Source organism: Macrobrachium rosenbergii, chromosome 33 (assembly GCF_040412425.1).
Source record: "Macrobrachium rosenbergii isolate ZJJX-2024 chromosome 33, ASM4041242v1, whole genome shotgun sequence".
NCBI classification, from domain to species: Eukaryota; Metazoa; Arthropoda; class Malacostraca; order Decapoda; family Palaemonidae; genus Macrobrachium; species Macrobrachium rosenbergii.
In genome coordinates this window covers 2,575,344-2,593,859 of record NC_089773.1, presented here as the reverse complement: position 1 = coordinate 2,593,859, position 18,516 = coordinate 2,575,344, and the positions used below count along the sequence as shown (strand labels likewise).

The window sequence follows — 18,516 nt, the reverse complement described above, 5'->3', positions numbered from 1 at the left end:
TGCTATCCACCCTCTCCTAACAGTTATTTCATAGTGCAACTGCGAGGTTCTGCTCTTGTTACACCTTTCAAACCTACCTAATCTCCATCTCCTTTATAGCGCTGAACGACGTCATAGGTCCCAGTGCTTGGCCTTTGGCCGAAACTCTATATTCCATTCCATTCCTAAAGCATTTTTGTATTGTCATTTAAGGAAGCAAATGTTGTTTGACTGTAAAATCTACTGTAAGTTATAAATAAATTTCAAACCTTTGGTAAAGACTAGAATTCCCGTTAGGTCGTGTAATTACCTTGTTGATATTCAGTATGGCTACGGTGGTCAGATCATCTATAGATACATAGAGTACTATTTTCCACTTATTTTGCATTTTGGTTTTTCCTCCAGGGAATATCTTGGTAATGTAAGAGTTGCCACACTGAATTAAAAAGGGTGTGTTAGGCAAAGGATATGGTTAGGGTACTTATATTTGGAGTTTTGTAGTATTTTGAAAACAGATGTATACTTTATTACTCATCATTAGCCGCTTGGAAATTCACTTGTGTATACAGTACTGTTAGCAAGTACCTTTTCACTCAACTTCTTTACATTTTAAGTTTCAGCAGACTTATGAGCTGAGAATATTTTTCTGTGTTCCAGAATTTATCTGTGCAAAAAGAGATATTGGATGTTCTCTGCCAGCTGGTATCCATCAATGAGAATCAGGTAAAATCTATTTCATTTTTAATTATTGTCATTATTGAACATTTGTGTCAGATTTTTCCTTTGTAGGAATAGACATACTCAATTTTTCCCATTTTTATGCTGTGTACTGTACTGTGTGCTTTCCACTCCTTTTATTTTTGCAATATCTGCTTGAATTCTCATTTGGTTCAAGTTCTCATTTATAGATTTTCGTATGGCCCATTAAATGACATTGGAGACCCCCATCTCTGCCTCTCCACTGACTACTGTTCTCCCCTTCTCTCACACTCCCCCCGTAGAGGGGTAGTGCTGTCAGTGCACCCTGTACGGTGCACTGTAGGCATTACAGTACTTGAGGTTATTTGCAGCGTCCCTTTGGCTCCTAGCTGCAACCCCTTTGATTCCTAATACTGTACATTCTTCATTCATATTCATTCTTCCATCTTTCTCTCCACCCTCTCCAGACAGTTGTTTCATAATGCAACTTCAAGGTTTTCCTCCTGTTACACTTTTCAAACCTTTCTACTTACTCTCCGTTTCCCTTTCAGCGCTGAATGACCTCATAGGTCCTTTGGCCAAAATTCAGTATTCTATTTCCATTTCTCACATATTCAGACCTGCCAAATCTTTCAGGCTAATGTATTATTCCAACGTATAAGCACCTACCTATCACTTCCTCATTTGTAATTAGATTTTCCCAGTGCATGCCAATGTTAAAAATGGAAATATTGTCCTCTGATTTTGTACTTTGTCTTTCATACACAAATTTAAAAAACTGTCCTATGATATGAAAAATATTCATTATTATTATTATTATTATTATTATTATTATTATTATTATTATTATTATTATTATTATTTAGTAGATGAACCGTATTCACATGGAACAAGCCCACCAAAGGGGCCATTGACTTGAAATTCAAGCTTCCAAAGAATATGGTGTTCATTAGGAAGAAATAAGAGGAAGTAGTTAAGGGAAATACAGAGAGAAGAGATCCATCTTATTAAAAAAGAAAAAATAATTTTGTACATGCAACTTACCCGTCAGATATATACTTAGCTATAGTCTCCGAACCTGCGTCCCGACAGAATTTCAAAACTCGCGCACACGCACAGGTAGGTCAGGTGATCAACCATACCCGCCGCTGGGTGGCGGAATAGAACCATTCCCGTTTTCTAATCAGATTTTCTCTGTCGCTGGTTCCGCAACATCTGTTGTTGGTTCCTCCTGCTTTGATTTTCGTTTTCTCGCTTGCTGAGGATCTTTTGGCCTGATTTTGGTGACGTATTGGATCTTTGGTTTGGCATACGCTATTGTGGACTGTTTTTTGATTTGCTTTTGAATTGTTCATTAAGATGTCTGACATTAATGTTTCGCCTGTGTTCCGTGTGTGTGCTAGGCAAGAATGTAAGGTGAGGTTGCCGAAAGCTGTAGACCCTCACACTGTATGTATGAGGTGTAGGGGAATGATTGTTCTTCGGACAATAGGTGCAAGGAGTGTGAGAAATTGTCTGATCAGGAATGGAAGGTTTTGTCTTCTTATCTGAAGAAGCTTGAAAAGGATAGAGTTAGGTAGGCTTCTCCAGAAGCTCGAGTAGGTCTCGCTCTGCTGAGCATGATTTTGAAATTAACCCAGTAGACTCTCCTAATCCTTTGGTTTCAGCCCCTTCTCCCTTCATCGAACCTGTGGATTCGTCCTCTGAAATGGCTGCGATGAAAGCGAACTTCTTCAGTGAAATCGCAACTGCGCGCGATGAAGGAAGGTAAGAGTGACAGTGATATGTGCAGTGTCCCCAGTGTAGTGGAGGGGGCGTCTGATCGGCTCCGCATTGCTCCTAGGCCTAGACCTCTTCCAAACTCCCAGGACCAGTGGAGGAGGAATGTCGAAAGCCGCAGGGAGGATGTAGAGCATCCCCAACGATCAGGCGCCCTTCGGCAGATCCTGTTGTTGCGTCCCAGGCTGCCTTGGATCGCCATAGAAAAGGCATCCTGAAAAAGTGTTTCTCGCGTCCTGACGCGCCTTCTCCGAGACGTGGTTGGAGTTCGGCTGAGGAGTCGCGCCCTTTGAAGAGATCTTGGAAGGCTCCTAGAGTAGAGCGCTTGGACTCGAGCCCTGAGCGCTTCCCGGAGGATTCTCCTATTGTCAGGAAGAGAGCTCAGAGATCCCCTCCTCCTCTCCATCAGGGGTGAAGGATTCCACGAAGAAGATTTTGATCGGCCTCCAGGAGCAGTTATCGGCGCTTGTTGGATCTCTTTGCTAAGGACTCCTCTTCTCGTAGGAAGGATGACTTTCTTCCTGTCAAGAGTTCCAGGAAGCTCTCGCCTTCAACTCGCCGCTCTTCTCCTGCCAAGCTTCCTTCGTCCAGCAAGTTTTCTTCGCCTCGTAGACGCTCTTCCTTGCACAGGCGCCAGTCTCCCAGCAGGCGCACTTCTTCCAGGCGCTCCATCGGAGAGAAGCGCCCTCCCAGGCGCATTTCGCCTCACTGTACTTCTCCTTTGGGCAGGCGCCGGCGTCTTCCAAGCTCCTCCTTCCGGCAGGCGCCGCTCTCCTACCAAGCGCCCTCGTTTTAGGCCTCCTCTCCTGGAAGGCTCTCATCAGTGGACAGGACCCCTCTCTCTGACAGGCGCCCGTCCGGGTCAGGCGCCATTCTCCTGGTAGGCGCCATTCTCCTGGTAGGCGCTCTTCGTTGGACAGGAGTGCTTCTCCTTCCAGGCTCGCTTCTCCTGATAGGCGCTCTTCTTCTCTTAAGCCTTCCTCTCCGCCTGCTGCTTTGGAGGAAGTTTCAGAAGAGGATTCTCCTAAGGACGCTGGAGTTTCGATTACAAACGGTTGGCTTCTCTTTTAATTCAGGAGTTTGGAGATTCTCTTTGTCATGCTGCCCTCCTTCTCCGGGATCTTTGTGGGACAGCACCAAGTCAACTAGACCCTCTTCGTTTGTCAAGATGCGCCCTACGATTTCGATGAGGAAGGCCTTTAAAGGAGTAGGGGAGTGGATGCAGTCTAAGAAGGATGCAAGTAAGACGGTTTTCTCTTTCCTCCTTTGAAACTTTTGGGAAAATCAGGTATGTGGTATGAGACCAAGGAGCCTATGGGGTTGGGGCTCCCCACATCTGCTGACTCAGATTTTCTCTAATCTAGTTGACTCCTCCAGGAGACTTTCCCTTTCTTCAGCGAAGGCGACTTGGGGAATGAGTGAAATGGATCATCTCCTCAAGGGTCTTTTTAGAGTTGTGGAGGTCTTCAACTTTATGGATTGGTCTCTTGGAGCTTTGGCCAACAGGACTTCAAGGATCCCGAATTCCTGTGTTTGGATGACTTCAGCAGTGTTTTGTCTTGCTTGGACAAAGCAGTGAGGGACGGTTCCGCTGGAAGTCGCTGCCTTATTCGGAGCTGCTATTCTGAAGAAGAGGTCAGTATTCAGCTCTTTCCTCACGAAGTCTGTGTCTCCTCTTCAGAGATCCTCTCTTCTGTTTGCTCCTTTTCTCCTCACCTTTTCCCTCAAAACTTGGTGAAGGAGATTTCTAAACTCTTTATCTGAAAAGGCGACACAAGACCTTTTGGCCCAGTCTTCGAAGAGGGTCAGACCTGCCGTCCCTTTCGCTAAGAAGGAGAAGGCTCCCTTTCAGGAGCCCTTTCGAGGTGGTCCTTCCCAGACCCTCCTTCAGGAGCAAAAGACCAGAGAGGAGAGAGAAGGTCTTCCTCTCGTTCTATCAGAAGGACCAAATGAAGAACGAGTACTCCAGACGACAGTGGGTGCCAGACTGCTACAATTCGCCGAGGTCTGGGCACAGAGAGGGGCGGACGACTGGTCCCTCTCCATTTTAAGAAGAGGCTACCTTATCCCCTTCAGGGAAAGTCCTCCTTTAACATCAACTCCCAGGAGTTATCCGCCAGCTACAGGGATCCCATCAAGAACCAGGCTCTTTTTCTAGCAGTGGAACAAATGTTAGAAAAGGGAAGCAATAGAACTGTTCAAGACCTCCATTCCCGGGTTTTACAACCGTCTTTTTCTGGTTCCGAAATCCTCGGGGGTTGGAGACCGGTTCTGGATGTAAGCGCCTGAATTTCTTCATAATCAAGACGAAATTCAAAATGGAGACTACCTCCTCGGTTCTTGCAGCTCTTCGTCCAGGGGATTGGATGGTCTCCCTGGACCTGCAGGACGCTTACTTCCACATTCCCATTCATCCCTCCTCAAGAAAGTTCCTGAGGTTCGTGATTCGGGAAAAGTTTTTCAATTCAGGTCCCTGTGCTTCGGTCTTTCGACGGCCCCACAAGTGTTCACGGGCATCTTAAGGAATGTGGCACGCTGGCTTCACTTAGAGGGAGTGAGGATATCAATGTATCTCGACGATTGGCTGATTCGAGCTCAATCAAAGGACAGTTGTCTGGAGTACTTTGTCGATCACCCTAAATATGACACAGTCCCTTGGACTATTAGTAAACCTACAGAAATCCCAGGTTGTTCCGCAGCAGAGCATTGTTTACCTGGGGATTCTGATGGATTCTCGGGATTTTCTAGCCTTTCCATCCCAAGAGAGAATAGATCGCTGCATAGAAAAGGTGACAGTTTTTCTAAGGAGAAAACATTGTTCAGCGAGGAGTGGATGAGTTTGCTGGGGACCATTTCCTCGCTGGAACAGTTCGTCTCCTTAGGAAAACTTCATCTGAGACCTCTTCAGTTTTTCCTAAAGGAGAGTTGGGACCAGAAGTCTCAGGACTTAGCAACTTTGTTCCAAATTTCGGACAAGATAAAAGAGGATCTCAACTGGTGGTTAGACCCTCGAAAATTATGCCAAGGACTGTCTCTTCAGTTACCGGCCCTACCCTAGTGTTGTTCTCAGACGCCTCGGAGTCGGGATGGGGGCAACACTAGGGTCGGAGAAGTGTCAGGCACCTGGGAGGGAGACCAGGTGAACTGGCACATCAACAAGAAAGAGCTATCAGCACTTCATTTGGCTCTCATCAAGTTCGAGTTCCTTGTCAGGACAAGTAGTCCAAGTGAACTCAGACAACACTACTGCCCTGGCTTATATAAGGAAACAGGGAGGAACACACTCCTTCTCCCTTTACAAACGGCAAAAACGTTGCTGTTATGGGCTCAGGAGAGGAGGATCAGACTCCTCACCAGATTTGTACAGGGAGAGAGGAATGTGAGGGCCGACCTTCTCAGCAGGAAGGATCAGGTCCTTCCCACAGAGTGGACTCTCCATTCAGAAGTCTGCGAAAGACTGTGGAACCTGTGGGGAAGGCCGAATATCGACCTTTTTGCAACCCACTGGAATGCAAGGCTAGAAAACTACTGCTCTCCGATATCGGACCCGAGAGCAGTTGCAATAGACAGTCTTCTCCTAGATTGGACAGGATTAGACGGATATGCCTTTCCCCCATTCAAGATCCTAGGAGAAGTGGTAAGAAAGTTTGCATCATCGGAAGGCGCGAGACTGACACTGGTAGCTCCGTTTTGGCCAGCTCAAGACTGGTTCACAGAGGTACTGGAATGGATAGTAGATTTTCCAAGATCGCTTCCACACAGGAACGATCTTCTCAAACAGCCCCACTTCAACAGATTCCACAAGAATCTCCCGCTCTCAGTCTAACTGCCTTCAGACTATCGAAGGTCTGGTCAGAGCGAAGGGTTTTTCGCACAAAGCTGCTAAGGCTATTGCAAGAGCCAGGAGATCCTCAACCCTTCGCGCCTCTACCAGTCGAAGTGGGAGGTCTTTAGAAGATGGTGCAGGACCAATAAGATATCCTCTTCCAGTACCTCTGTGACAAACATTGCTGATTTCTTTATCTTCCTGAGGGAACATTGCAACCTCGCTGTATCCACAATTAAGGGATACAGGAGTATGTTATCTTCAGTTTTCAGACACAGAGATCTGAATATCTCGGAAAACAGAGACCTTCATGACCTTATAAGGTCTTTTTGAAACGTCAAAAATTCAGGACTTGAAACCTCCCAGTTGGAATCTAGACATAGTTTTGAAATTCTTAATGTCTAAAAATTCGAACCTCCTCATCAAGCTTCCTTCAGGGACCTCACCAGGAAGTCACTTTTCCTCTTTGCCCTTGCCTCAGCTAAGAGAATAAGTGAAATACAAGCCTTAGACGGTTCTGTTGGTTTTAAGGGAGGTTCGGCTGTATGCTCCTTTAAACCATTATTTCTAGCGAAAAATGAGAATCCTTCTAAACCGTGGCCAAGAACCTTTGAATTAAAAGGTCTTTCTTCTGTGACGGGACATGAGTTGGAGAGGACTCTATGCCCTGTCAGGAGCCTTAAATTCTACTTAGAAAAGAAGAAATCTCTGGGAGGATCGGTTGAAAGTCTTTGGTGCTCTGTCAGGAATCCTTCACGAGCGATCTCAAAGAATGCGCTGTCCTTTTTATTAAGGACGTCATCAAGGAAGCGCATATCTCATGTGAGGATGAGCACTTTAAGCTCCTTAGAGTGAAAGCACACGGGTGAGAGCCATTGCTACTTCCTTGGCTTTTCACAAGACGTTGTCTCTCCAGTCTATTTTAGAGGCAACCTATTGGAGGTGTAATTCAACGTTTGCATCTCATTACTTACGAGATATTAGAGTAACGTATGATAAGTGCTTCTCTCTAGGAGCGTATTTATCTGCGGATTCGGTGCTGGGACAGGGAGCTGAATCCAATCCTATTTAGTTTAGTTAATTTAGTTGTTTTTAAGCTTGGTGGTGTGTGTTTTTATGGTTGGTTGAAAGAGGGTGATGGAATTATGCTTCCCCTTTCAATTCTTATCACTAACAAGGTTAGGATTGGTCAGGTGGTCGGGATTGGTTGTCATGTTCCTTGTAATTTGTATGGACACCTAGCTCTGTCATGTAAGAGGGATAGCCCCATTGATACGATTCAGGTGTAGGCTCGGTCATGTAAGTGGGTCAGCCCCTTTGACACGATCCGCTATAGGCTCGGCCATGTTAGTGGGTCATCCCCCATTGGCACGATCCAGAAGGGCTGTCAGTCACAGGTCACATCCTCGCTGAAGCTCCTGAGGCAAGCAGACTCATAGACAGTATCCATGAAGTCTTCTGCCCAATCAGGTAAGAACCATGGTTTTTTTTGTTTATCATACAACATATGTTGTTTCCCGTTTTTTTTAGTTATTTTCTGTCTCTTGCCCTCCTCCAAGGGTGCCATTCAGCTAAGTATATATCTGACGGGTAAGTTGCATGTACAAAAATGATATTTTTATGATAAAATAAAGTTTTGTACATACTTACCCGGCAGATATATACGATTGATGGCCCGCCCAGCCTCCCCCTCAGGAGACAGGTGGAAGAGAAAATCTGATTAGAAAACGGGAATGGTTCCTATTCCCGCCACCCAGCGGCGGGTATGGTTGATCACCTGACCTACCTGTGCGTGTGCCGCGAGTTTTGAAATTCTGTCGGGAACGTCGGAGACTATAGCTAAGTATATATCTGCCGGGTAAGTATGTACAAAACTTTATTTTATCATAAAAATATCATATTAATAAATTAACAAACAGATAAAAATATATTAAAATGCAAGAAGAATAGTATTAGGGTAATAATGCATTGCACCTTCCCTTGAACTTCTGAAGTTCCAACTACACAACATCCTCTGAAGGGAGGCCGTTCCACAGTCCAACGGTGTGAGGAATAAAGGAAAGGACCTCTGGAACTGAGAAGTTCGACAGCGAGGCACATTTACTGCATATTGGTGCCTCTGCTTTTCTGTGAATCTGGTTTTTCAGGGATCAGTTGTGAACATGAAAGATCTCTGTTGAAATACAACTTATGAAAAAGTGACAAACAAGAAACCATAGACTTTAGTATGACCTTGAGATAGTAATGAAATTCTCAAATGCTTTTACTTATCCCAAGGGTTTGCTTGTAAGCATCCACAGGTACATAGATTGCTGGGTATACAGATTTCATTTGTGTCCAGTACTGTACAGTATCCTGATTTCGTGTTAAAGATTAATTTCCACAAATTGATTATATCTTCTGTATTGCATACCATTTTCTATTGAACTACCATATCTTAATTAATAGCAATTCTTTCATAATTATCAGATACTTACGTTGAGGATATAGGTAAATGGTATAATATAATGATTCTTATTTTAGAGAAAGAATTACAGGTTTTGATTACAGTCTCTTTGAATAATTTGGATAACTCAGCCTTCATATAATTTTTAAAGTCTCTTAGTTAAAAGAATGATTTTTATTCAGAAACTGGTCGTTGCCAAACTAAGAGAAGAACGCAGTAGGAAGCGTCCTCAGTGCTTTGATGATAAGGACCAAAACGAGGTACACTCCACCTCCAATGAACTAGATGGCAATGATATCCAGCATCAAGATGGCAGGAAATCCATGTTATCTCCAAGTCTTCCAGGCACCAAAAGCCCAGAAATTGTTGATCATCAGAATATCTGCAACGCTGGTCAAGGAGTGAAGACCTTGCCGATATCATACCCCGAATACCCAGCAGAACGGCCAAACAATAATCTTCGTGCCAGTCCAGAACAGCCTCTAGACTGTAGGTAAGGTGAATGACCTGTTGTGATGGAAGGTAGGCTCCAATGTAAGTGAGTTTTATTTTCACTTGTTTATTTTATAGATCCAAAGGCCACAGGAGGGGTCATCCAAAGTCCCTTATCTTGGCCGGGTGCAGAGTCAAGAAAATTCGAAGAGAACGTAAAAGAATGATGTTTAACCTTAGTTAAGAAATTCAGTAACAGTGGCAACTGGAAGTCCAAAGCTAGATAGTAGATAGGAAGAAACAGTTGCCATAGATTACTAATTTCTCCTTGGTAACTGGGGCAAGAGCTCAACTAATCATTTTTCTAAGGGCAGGAGAAATTAAAGTAAATTTTACAAATCAGGAAACTTGGGTGAGAACATACTTTAAATAACGAACCATCATCGGTATCACATTTTTGTTGTATAGGTACCAACTGATGCCTTGCATTTCATGAAGTTGAATAAATGAATAATGTACACTACTGCTGTACGTATTATCGATTCTATACACTTTGTTCATTCATTTATCTGCTCATCTGTCCATATCTGAGCAACAACAAGTCAAATGATGTGTTGTGGGTGGGTATATCTTGGATAGTGAGGTTCAAGCAAAAACTGGGTCATTTGATACACACATTTTATGAATTGGTTGGGAAAATGAGTTCTACTAGTATATTATTAGAATTTCTTAACTGGAGTGGGTGCTAATTTAAATCTAACCACAGGATATTTTGTTAGCGTTACAGGAGAAGGGTTTGCCACCGGTGACCCTGGTAGTCCACAGAGCTGGTGGTGTTCCCCAGAAAAGCGCTTGCATAACTTCCAGCCACCTACAGCAGATTATTCTGTTGAAGATGTTCATGATCTTGTCAGTGAAGATGAGTTCATGCATGCCCTAGGTAAGTGGAGCATGGCTGTAGTCGTTCTGGCTTCTTATTATGACCAGTTGCTGCTTACGCTAAAATTGTAAAGGTGTGTTACAAGTTCTTTGGTCGGGTTATATTCCAGTGCAGTATATCCATAAAAGAGTCGTACTTTATAAGGGTAACTACAGAGATAGTTTTTTGAATGTCCATAACTTCATTGATGAGCAGCATTAATACAAGTAGTCCTACTATACTTTGAATTGGTCTTGATTTTTAAAACAGAGAAATTTATGTGTAGAAAGGTATTACAGTATTTCCTCTTTGTTTGCAAGCATTAAGATGTTATTTTGCAGTCAATAAAAGAAGAGTGCTGTATATAAAATGGTATGTAATAATGTGTTTTTATTTTTCCCCAAATAGGGCTCCTTACTGTTAGTGAGTGCCAAGAAGTTCTAGCGAAAAGGTACGAGAGACGGAAACATAGTGCGTATTCTCACGTCTTTTCAAGCACAATATGGGAAAAACCAGAAACGGTAGGTAAACCCAGCTCAATAATACAGGTGGTCTCCGGTTATCGGTGGGGGATCAGTTCTAGCAGCTTGACGATAAGTGAAAATCACCGATAACTGAAAATCGGCAATTTTCGGCACTGATAACCGACCGGATATCGGTGCCGATAACCAGAGATTGTTGCCTGTGTTAGGTATGTTTCAGTGCCAATTAGCGGAAATCAGTGCATATTGGCGCCAAAAACCACCAATTTTTGTTGCTAGACAAGCGCCATAAAACCAGATTGGCAATAACTGGGGACTGCCTGTAATATACTGTTCCTTTGTTTATACTATAGACGTGATCATTTGAGAGGATCTTTAGCCTCTCGCCAGTAGACCCATTAGTGCTTCTTAGTGTATTACCAGTTACGTGTTTTTTCTGCTTCCTGAATACAGGGAAATGAGGGTAAATTCACTGCGCAATTTGGGTAGTGGCCACATTGCTGCAATTTGACTTATTATCCAGCATGTATAGGTACTGTATTAGGTTTGGATTAGGTTACTATGCTTTTGGACAAGCAAACCTAGGAATATCACTTGTAATGCCTGCCAGTAAATGCATATACAATTGGAAAGCAATTAATTTTCCCACTTACGAAACAGCGCTGATACAGTATTTGTTTTTAACACTTTTTGTCAATACCTGGTAGCAGCATCCAAAAACCCATAATTTTTTAGTTATAAGCAAATGAAATAGCTAGATTAGATAACCATATCCCAGAAGTTATCATTTTTTAAGGTCGTATTGCAGTGATAGCAAGTAAATTCCTTACATTGCATTGAGTTCAACACCATCACTAGCACTGTGATGGCAATGCCTTAATTTTAACCAACACGCTAATCAAGGCTCAGAAACTAATACCTTAAAGGAGATGTCATTTCTAGTTTATTTCATAACTGGTTTTCAACATGTTTTAGTTTTTAAGTGTAATTTTATATATGTGAGTAAACCCTTCTAGCCAAAAACAGCTTAGTGACAGTATTATACTTTATGTTGAATATTTGTTATTGAACTTTTAAGCCAAACTGTGCCAGTCTCTCACTACACCAGTTATGTTTCATGTAATGGTGTTGTGTTAGAGACTGAGAGCGAGCCTTCCATTTCAGCGTCGAAAGCGCAGAGCTTGGTTAACAAGTGGAGCTGGATCCCCTCCAAATTTACGACGCAAAGTCCGACCTCTGTCCCAGCCACCATCTCGCCCCGAGTCCCGTCCAGTATCACCTGCCCAGTCTTCGTGCTCACCACCTACCACTTACCTTCCCTCGCAGCCTACATCTCCTCAGTCACTTGAAGAAGATTTCCCCTTGAGTTCACAGTCTTCTGAAGAAATCTGCCCCATGTGTAATGTGAAAGGTAAGTTGAATGTGAAGGTTTGTGTGATTAATAAGTTAAAGGGCTTCAATATATATTATTCACATATAGATTCAAGGTCCAATATGTACTCATGGAAGAAATGTATTGCACAGTTGCATGATTTTTTAGAATGTACAAATATGCTTCAGGAGTAAGTCATTAGCTTATTATTGTGTCTAGCAAGCTCCCAGAGAACAAAGTGCTTGTAAATGCAGGTAAAATGTAAAAAATTAGAGAGATCAAAAATTAAATGGAGATGAAAATAATGATGGAGTAAATAAAAAATCTACCAGCATAAGCACTGGTATAAAAATGCTGCAGATCAGTAGTATCAAGTCAGAGGTGCACAGTAGATGAAAAGTAACATTACTGCCTTTATCAAATTTTTCAACATCAACATTCATAACACTGACAGAAAGACTGTCCACAGTTGTGGTTAAGGAAATGAAGATCTATGAGTTTTTGGCAGTGCAGTTTGGAGCTTGAAATGTCTTTTGTTTAGTACCCATTGTATATACTGTATTGTAACAATACTGTAATTGGCATAATTTGTGTCTTCCATCATGGAGAATAATTTAGAGCTACTTTGATGCCCTAGGTAAAATTGTTTTGAAATTCTCTAAATTGTACCATAAATTCAAACATTCTAAGCAATATACAGCTATCACATTTTCAATGTAGGTGCAGACATCCAGTGCGATGGATGTGGAGTCATGTATCACAGTCACTGCGTAGACCTGGAAGATGCAGACCCTCCTCCTTCTTGGCTGTGTCTCACGTGTGAGCAGCTGGGAATTCGAGCCTCTACAAGTATCGACCCTCAGCATGATAGCAGGCGTAGAGGTAAGTCAAGGTAATGACGAGTCCTCTTTGTCCTGTGTTTGGAATGGTTGGAACTTGCATGTGGCTTCTTCAGAAAGGTCTGACCCTGATAGTAAGTTTCATAGGTGTTGTTATTGCAGTGTACAGACAGAAAAGGCTGACCTTGATATTGAAATTGGTAGGATTAATGATGTTAAATATTTCAGATTTTTTATATTTCAGAAACCTAAAAACGTTGATGCTGAATATAGGGTTTGAGTTGGAATCTAGTGAAACAATAAAATGGAAATTAATGAAAATAGGCAGGTGGAATAAGTTTTATGCTTCAGTTAGACTGAAATAGCTTACAAAAATGAGATTTCACTAACTTTAGTATGATCTGTATTGCTATACTGACGTAAATATGACTAAAACTATATCAAAAGTTTTGCCTCTTTGGGAATAAAGATTTAAAAAGAATGCTAGAGTTCACATAGGTGGATAAAATGAGAATTATTACCTTAAGGGAAATTACATTACAGAGGTTCTATAAGGAGATGAGATTGTGATGAAAGGGCATGACATTTTCACCACTTCATAAAGAATAGTCTGTGATAGTGCCAGCTGGGCTTTCATGAGCATGGGAAGAGTAGGAAGACCCAGACCTACTTAGATGAGAACTAAAAGAAGGTAAGAAGGAGATGAGTGGAGATTTGTGGAATATGAAGCTTGGGGAAGATGAGTGGCAGACCCTAACAGATACTGTTTGAAAGTATGTTAGCCATACTGTACTAGATGATCAGATCTCTTAAGTATTAATATTGTATTTGTAGTATTTTCTTTGGATTAAACCAAAGTAGTGGGCCTGAAACAACATTCAGCCATTGGTAGGATTGATTTAAAAGAATGAATTGGGAAGGCCGGAAAGACATGGAAAAAGGGCATACTGTAGTTAGAAACCTGTGGAAATCAGGAGTCTTTGGATTACATGATTTAATAACTTTTTATTTCCTTGTTTATCGACAATGTCACTTTTCCGTTCTCTTCCTACTTCTGTTGATCCCAATGTATATAACCTTCCTTCCTTTTAAGAGGCAGGTCTGTCACTTCCTCTGTGGTCAAGGGACATCTTTCTTCCTTTTTTTTTTCACCCTTTCCCTGTAGGAAGGTCCAAGAAATCCTTGAAAAGGAGATTAGGTAAAGACTTAGACCTGTTGGAAGTTTAGGCAGAAAGTGCACAGGGAGAGGAAAGTGGAGATAAGTCTTTTTACGTCTAACCCAGCTTGGGAAAAACAACATAAAAACATTTATGATGATGGTGGATTTCTCGCTTTCTCTGGGGCTGGGCTGGAAATGGGCAGTAGGTAGCTGGTTTTAGTGATTTTGCTTTTTACAATGAGTTTATGAATTCAGGCAGAGGATGCAAGGAAACGAGAGAGGTTGGATCTCATCCTCGTAAAGGGAAACCCTAAAGTAAATACTTTAGTAATAGAGGCAGTCCCCGGTTATCGGCAATCCAGTTTTATGGCGCTTGTCTAGTGACAATGATAACCGGATTTTTGGCACCAATATGCGCCGATCTCCGCTTATTGGCACCAATCCCCACTTAACAGCAGTGCTGATCCCCAGTTATCAGCGCCGATATCCAGTTGTCGGTGCCAGTAAGCACTGTTATCAGCAATTTTCAGTTATCATCATGCCGTCAGGAATGGAACCCCCACCGATAACCAGGGACTACCTGCAATGATGATGTTATTTGATTGTTAAATGTAAAGTAATTTAATTTGTAATGTTGAACAAATCTGTTATAGATAAGACACTGAAACTTTGTAAAATATCTTAGAAGTGAGAGTAAATGTAATTAGTTCAGATGTCAAATTTATACAGAAGTTTTGGCATTACAGTACAGATGTTCTTTTGTAAAAGCATTTGCAGTTCTTGAAGACTAAGTATTGTATGCTCAGCATTTTACTACAGGTATATAATATTGAACAAGACCATGCTACAGAAGTCAGTTTTGAAGAGTTCTTTATTATTAGACCAGAAATTAGAATTTCATATAAAGTTTTTGCACTTGATCAGCACTTCTAAATAAAGGTGAATGGAAACTAATCAGACATCGTGTCATGGAATATGGAGACAGTTTAGATTTTGCCTTTACCGTAGTAGTTTTTGCCTGTTACGTATTTAGGTAATACCTAAAATAATAAGAATTTTCAAATATCAGTATCTAAAGTAATTTTTAAAGACTATTTAGATCTTAAGTTTTACTTTTTTTATTCTTGCTGGTCATGTCAAAAGTGATAAAGCTATGCACAGTATGCTTATTGCAATCTGTTGCTTTTCTGAACTTGAATATTTATTGCATTGCCATACTGTACTTCATAATTTCATCCACAAAGCCAGTGTTGCTATACTGTACAAGTATATTTTTAAGGCATTTTTCCCATAGTTGGTCCTTTCTGAAGAAGCCGTCTTTACTTTTAAGTTGTGCAATATCTTTATGCGTATAATGCATGGAAGAATATATATAGGTGGTGTCCTACTAAGGGAGACTGGTAAGGTAATTATGACAGTTTGCAATTCATCTTAATTCTTTCAAGAGAAATGTCTTGCTTCAACAGCACAACCTCATGAGTCTTCCATCGTACAATGTTTATGGTGTTAGGGTTTTAAAGAGCTTGCTTCTTTTCTGTAATTTTTTTTTAATTTTGGTTCTGGATGTCATAAAAATTAGCCATGAATAAGTGTGCTTGTTTTTGTGTTTTTAGGTAAGTGGAAAGTGTAAAGTTTCTGTCAAGTAACTTTTGTTTTTCTGAGAGGTATTGATGTAAGACTTTGTGTATATTGATTATGGTACCTATCATTTTTCATGTATCAAGAATTAGTAAAGGTTAGCACAGTTTTGTGCTTTTTGTACAACTTTTTATGCTGAAATATTTGTAAACTGACTTTTCAGTAGTGGTCCTGGTTGGATGTATCTCGCTTGGGGCTGACTTTTTGGAAGTCAGAATTCTTGGTCAGTTCATTCTTCAAGAGTATTTAAGATTTTGGAGTGAGGAATAGGGTTAAATGACTAACTTTGACTTTTGTACGAATGCATTTATGATCCTGAATGAAAGGCTGGGAGTGAAGTTGGTTAACTAGACCAGTTAGTAACTTTTCTAGGTTTATATAGGACTGGCTGAAAGGATTTGTTTTGAAATGAGAATGGAAATTTTGAGCAAGAGGTGGAGCATTTAGGCTGGAGGAGACCAGAGGAAATAGAAAAAAGTGAAAAAGAGATCTTGGAAAGAATACTGGCAAGATATCATGTAGGTTGTACCCATACAGGACAGTTAACTACCTGTAGTAGTAAAATAAACTCTCTGGGGAGCTTTTCTTTATGAGTGAGTGTGACCTCTGTCAGCTGAAAGGGTATTAATTAGGAATATACATAGGATATGAAACATCTTTACTTCGTACAGTGTACAGTCGACCCCCGGTATTTGCGGGCGGTAGGGACCACAACTACCTGCAGATAGCTAAAATCCACGAATACTTGACCCCCTATAAAAATGCATATACTAACTGCCTATTTTAATAGTTCAAACACCAATACATAAAGAATGTATATTTAGTCATGAAAATATGAAAATAGTGTAGTACTAAGTGAATATTGCTCTAAAAAAAAGCCCGTGAATAGGTGAATTTTCCACAAACTATTTGGAGTTACGTTCCACAGAAAAATCCATGAATAGGTGAAGCCTTGAATGCTGAAATGCGAATAAGCAGGGGTCGACTGTACTGCATACAGTGAGCATAGTTTGGCACACTGTCAACTGTATTTTTACTTTTCATACAATCTCGTTGGAACAAACCTTTGAGGCAAGTTCAGTTATTCTTGAAAGCGGTGCAGTGATCTCAACTGATGGTACTTTATCGTAATAATAATGTTGCATCTTGCACCAAATGCCAGACATTTTAGCGTGGTTGTAAGTTATGGTACAGTCTCTATATGAGCAGTATGTACATTTATTATGATTATTTATTTGTATAGCTCTTGGAAGGAGAGGTGCGTGCTATAAAACGCACAGTGGAGAGTTAAGCGATAAAGTCCAGACTCAGATGACAGTCGTTTATCATGATCAAAAGTAAGGAAATTTTAGGTCATTATTACTGCTGCTTCATCATCATTATGAAGTAACTTAACCAAACCTGCGTCCCATTGTTAGACTTCCACATGCCAGGTCTGGAGGACTTGTTCATAAGTTAGAGGTGAGTGGAGCAAGGCCGAGTCGAAGAAATTGGACAGCTAAGTAGGAAGAAAGCAAACATGGAATCAGTGCAGCTCAGAAGGCACACAAGAGACTATGTTTAATAATATTTGTCTTTTACTTAATAAACTATTTTACATACATTTTTATTCAAGGCATGTTCATATTTAATTGTTTTAATGTCTGTGTAATTCAAGTTCAGTGTTATTAGTGTTCGGCTTTCAAATGGGTGCTAGGATGAGGTAAGGTAGCTGTTTTGTTAGTTGGCGTAGAAGCTTCATGTTACTATTTTTGTGCTTGAATTCAGTGCTTCATTTAGAGAGGACACCACCTTTTGTCGCAATTGCAATAGCATGCTTACGAAAAAAAGGGAGAAACTGAGCATCCATTTCATGACTAAATGTCTTCACAGAGGCGTTGGAGTTGCGGGAGCAGCTGCTACGCCAGAGAGCGGAACTAACAGTTGCTAAGTTGCAGCTGGAGGAGAGAAAACAACAGTTAGCCGTAGCCTTTGAGGTGAGTTTCGTACATAGTTTGTTTGTATTGCTCTGATTTTTATTTAATTTTGTACAGCACTTGGAACACTGGACAATGATAATACAAGTTGAACTTTTATTCTACAAGAGTCAAAATGGTTATGGTTATTATCATGATGGCAGTGCTTGTTGTCATTGATGAGGTCTCTGACTTTTGTTTTTAGTATGGTAGTTTTACTTTAACTAATGAAGACAGTATACACCTGTGTGTCTGTCTGCACAGGCAGTCGCTGCTTACCAGCAGCATCGGTTAACGCCAATCCAGTTTTACAGCGCTTGTCTAGCATCGCTCTTAACCGGATTTTCAGCGCCATTCTCTGGTTAGCGGCACCGATCTCAGTTAGCAGCGCCGTTAAGCTGGTCATTAGTGGCAGTGATTTCTGGTTAACAGTGCCGATATCCAGCTAACGGCTCCGTTAAGCTGGTTATTAGTGCTATTATTGCCGATTTTTGGTTAGCGGCGCTCAGCCAGGAATGGAACCCTCACTGTTAACCGGGGACTGCCTGTATTTGTCAGTCTGTGTGTATGTTGCTCTGTCTACAAAATATCTTGGAAAAGTATTAATGGACTTCAGTTACTGGTATTTTTTATTGTTGATATGTGTGACAAGAATTGATTGGCTTTTTAAACAAATATGAGTCCAGTATTCTTTTTATTTCAGTTGTTCTATCTAATCTTGAGATATTGGAATTATATGAGCTCACACCATAGATTTAGAAACAAAATTCATTTTGAACACCACAACAAAATCTTACAGAAGGTGTCTTCTTTCATCCTGTAAGATTTCATGTGGATCTTGACAACCAGTAGATCTATTAGATAAAAATGTGTGCTCATAGGATTTGGCCATGAAGCAGTCTGGCAGTTTAGAAGGTACAGTAAACCCCCATATTCGTGTTCTCACGATTCTTGCTCACATATTCGTGGATTTCTCTGTGGAATGTATCTA

At 41.1% G+C, this 18,516-nt stretch overlaps 1 protein-coding gene across 1 annotated transcript in view; it reads left to right on the top strand.

The window, feature by feature from the left end:
• LOC136855798 (uncharacterized) overlaps positions 1-18,516 on the top strand; it is a 33,290-nt gene that overhangs the window by 10,269 nt on the left and 4,505 nt on the right. Inside the window, exons 3-9 of the mRNA XM_067133151.1 lie at positions 637-702; positions 8,912-9,222; positions 9,941-10,101; positions 10,489-10,601; positions 11,727-11,973; positions 12,655-12,816; positions 17,443-17,546. Coding sequence (XP_066989252.1) covers positions 637-702; positions 8,912-9,222; positions 9,941-10,101; positions 10,489-10,601; positions 11,727-11,973; positions 12,655-12,816; positions 17,443-17,546 — 1,164 coding nt within the window. The remainder of the gene's footprint in view (positions 1-636; positions 703-8,911; positions 9,223-9,940; positions 10,102-10,488; positions 10,602-11,726; positions 11,974-12,654; positions 12,817-17,442; positions 17,547-18,516) is intronic.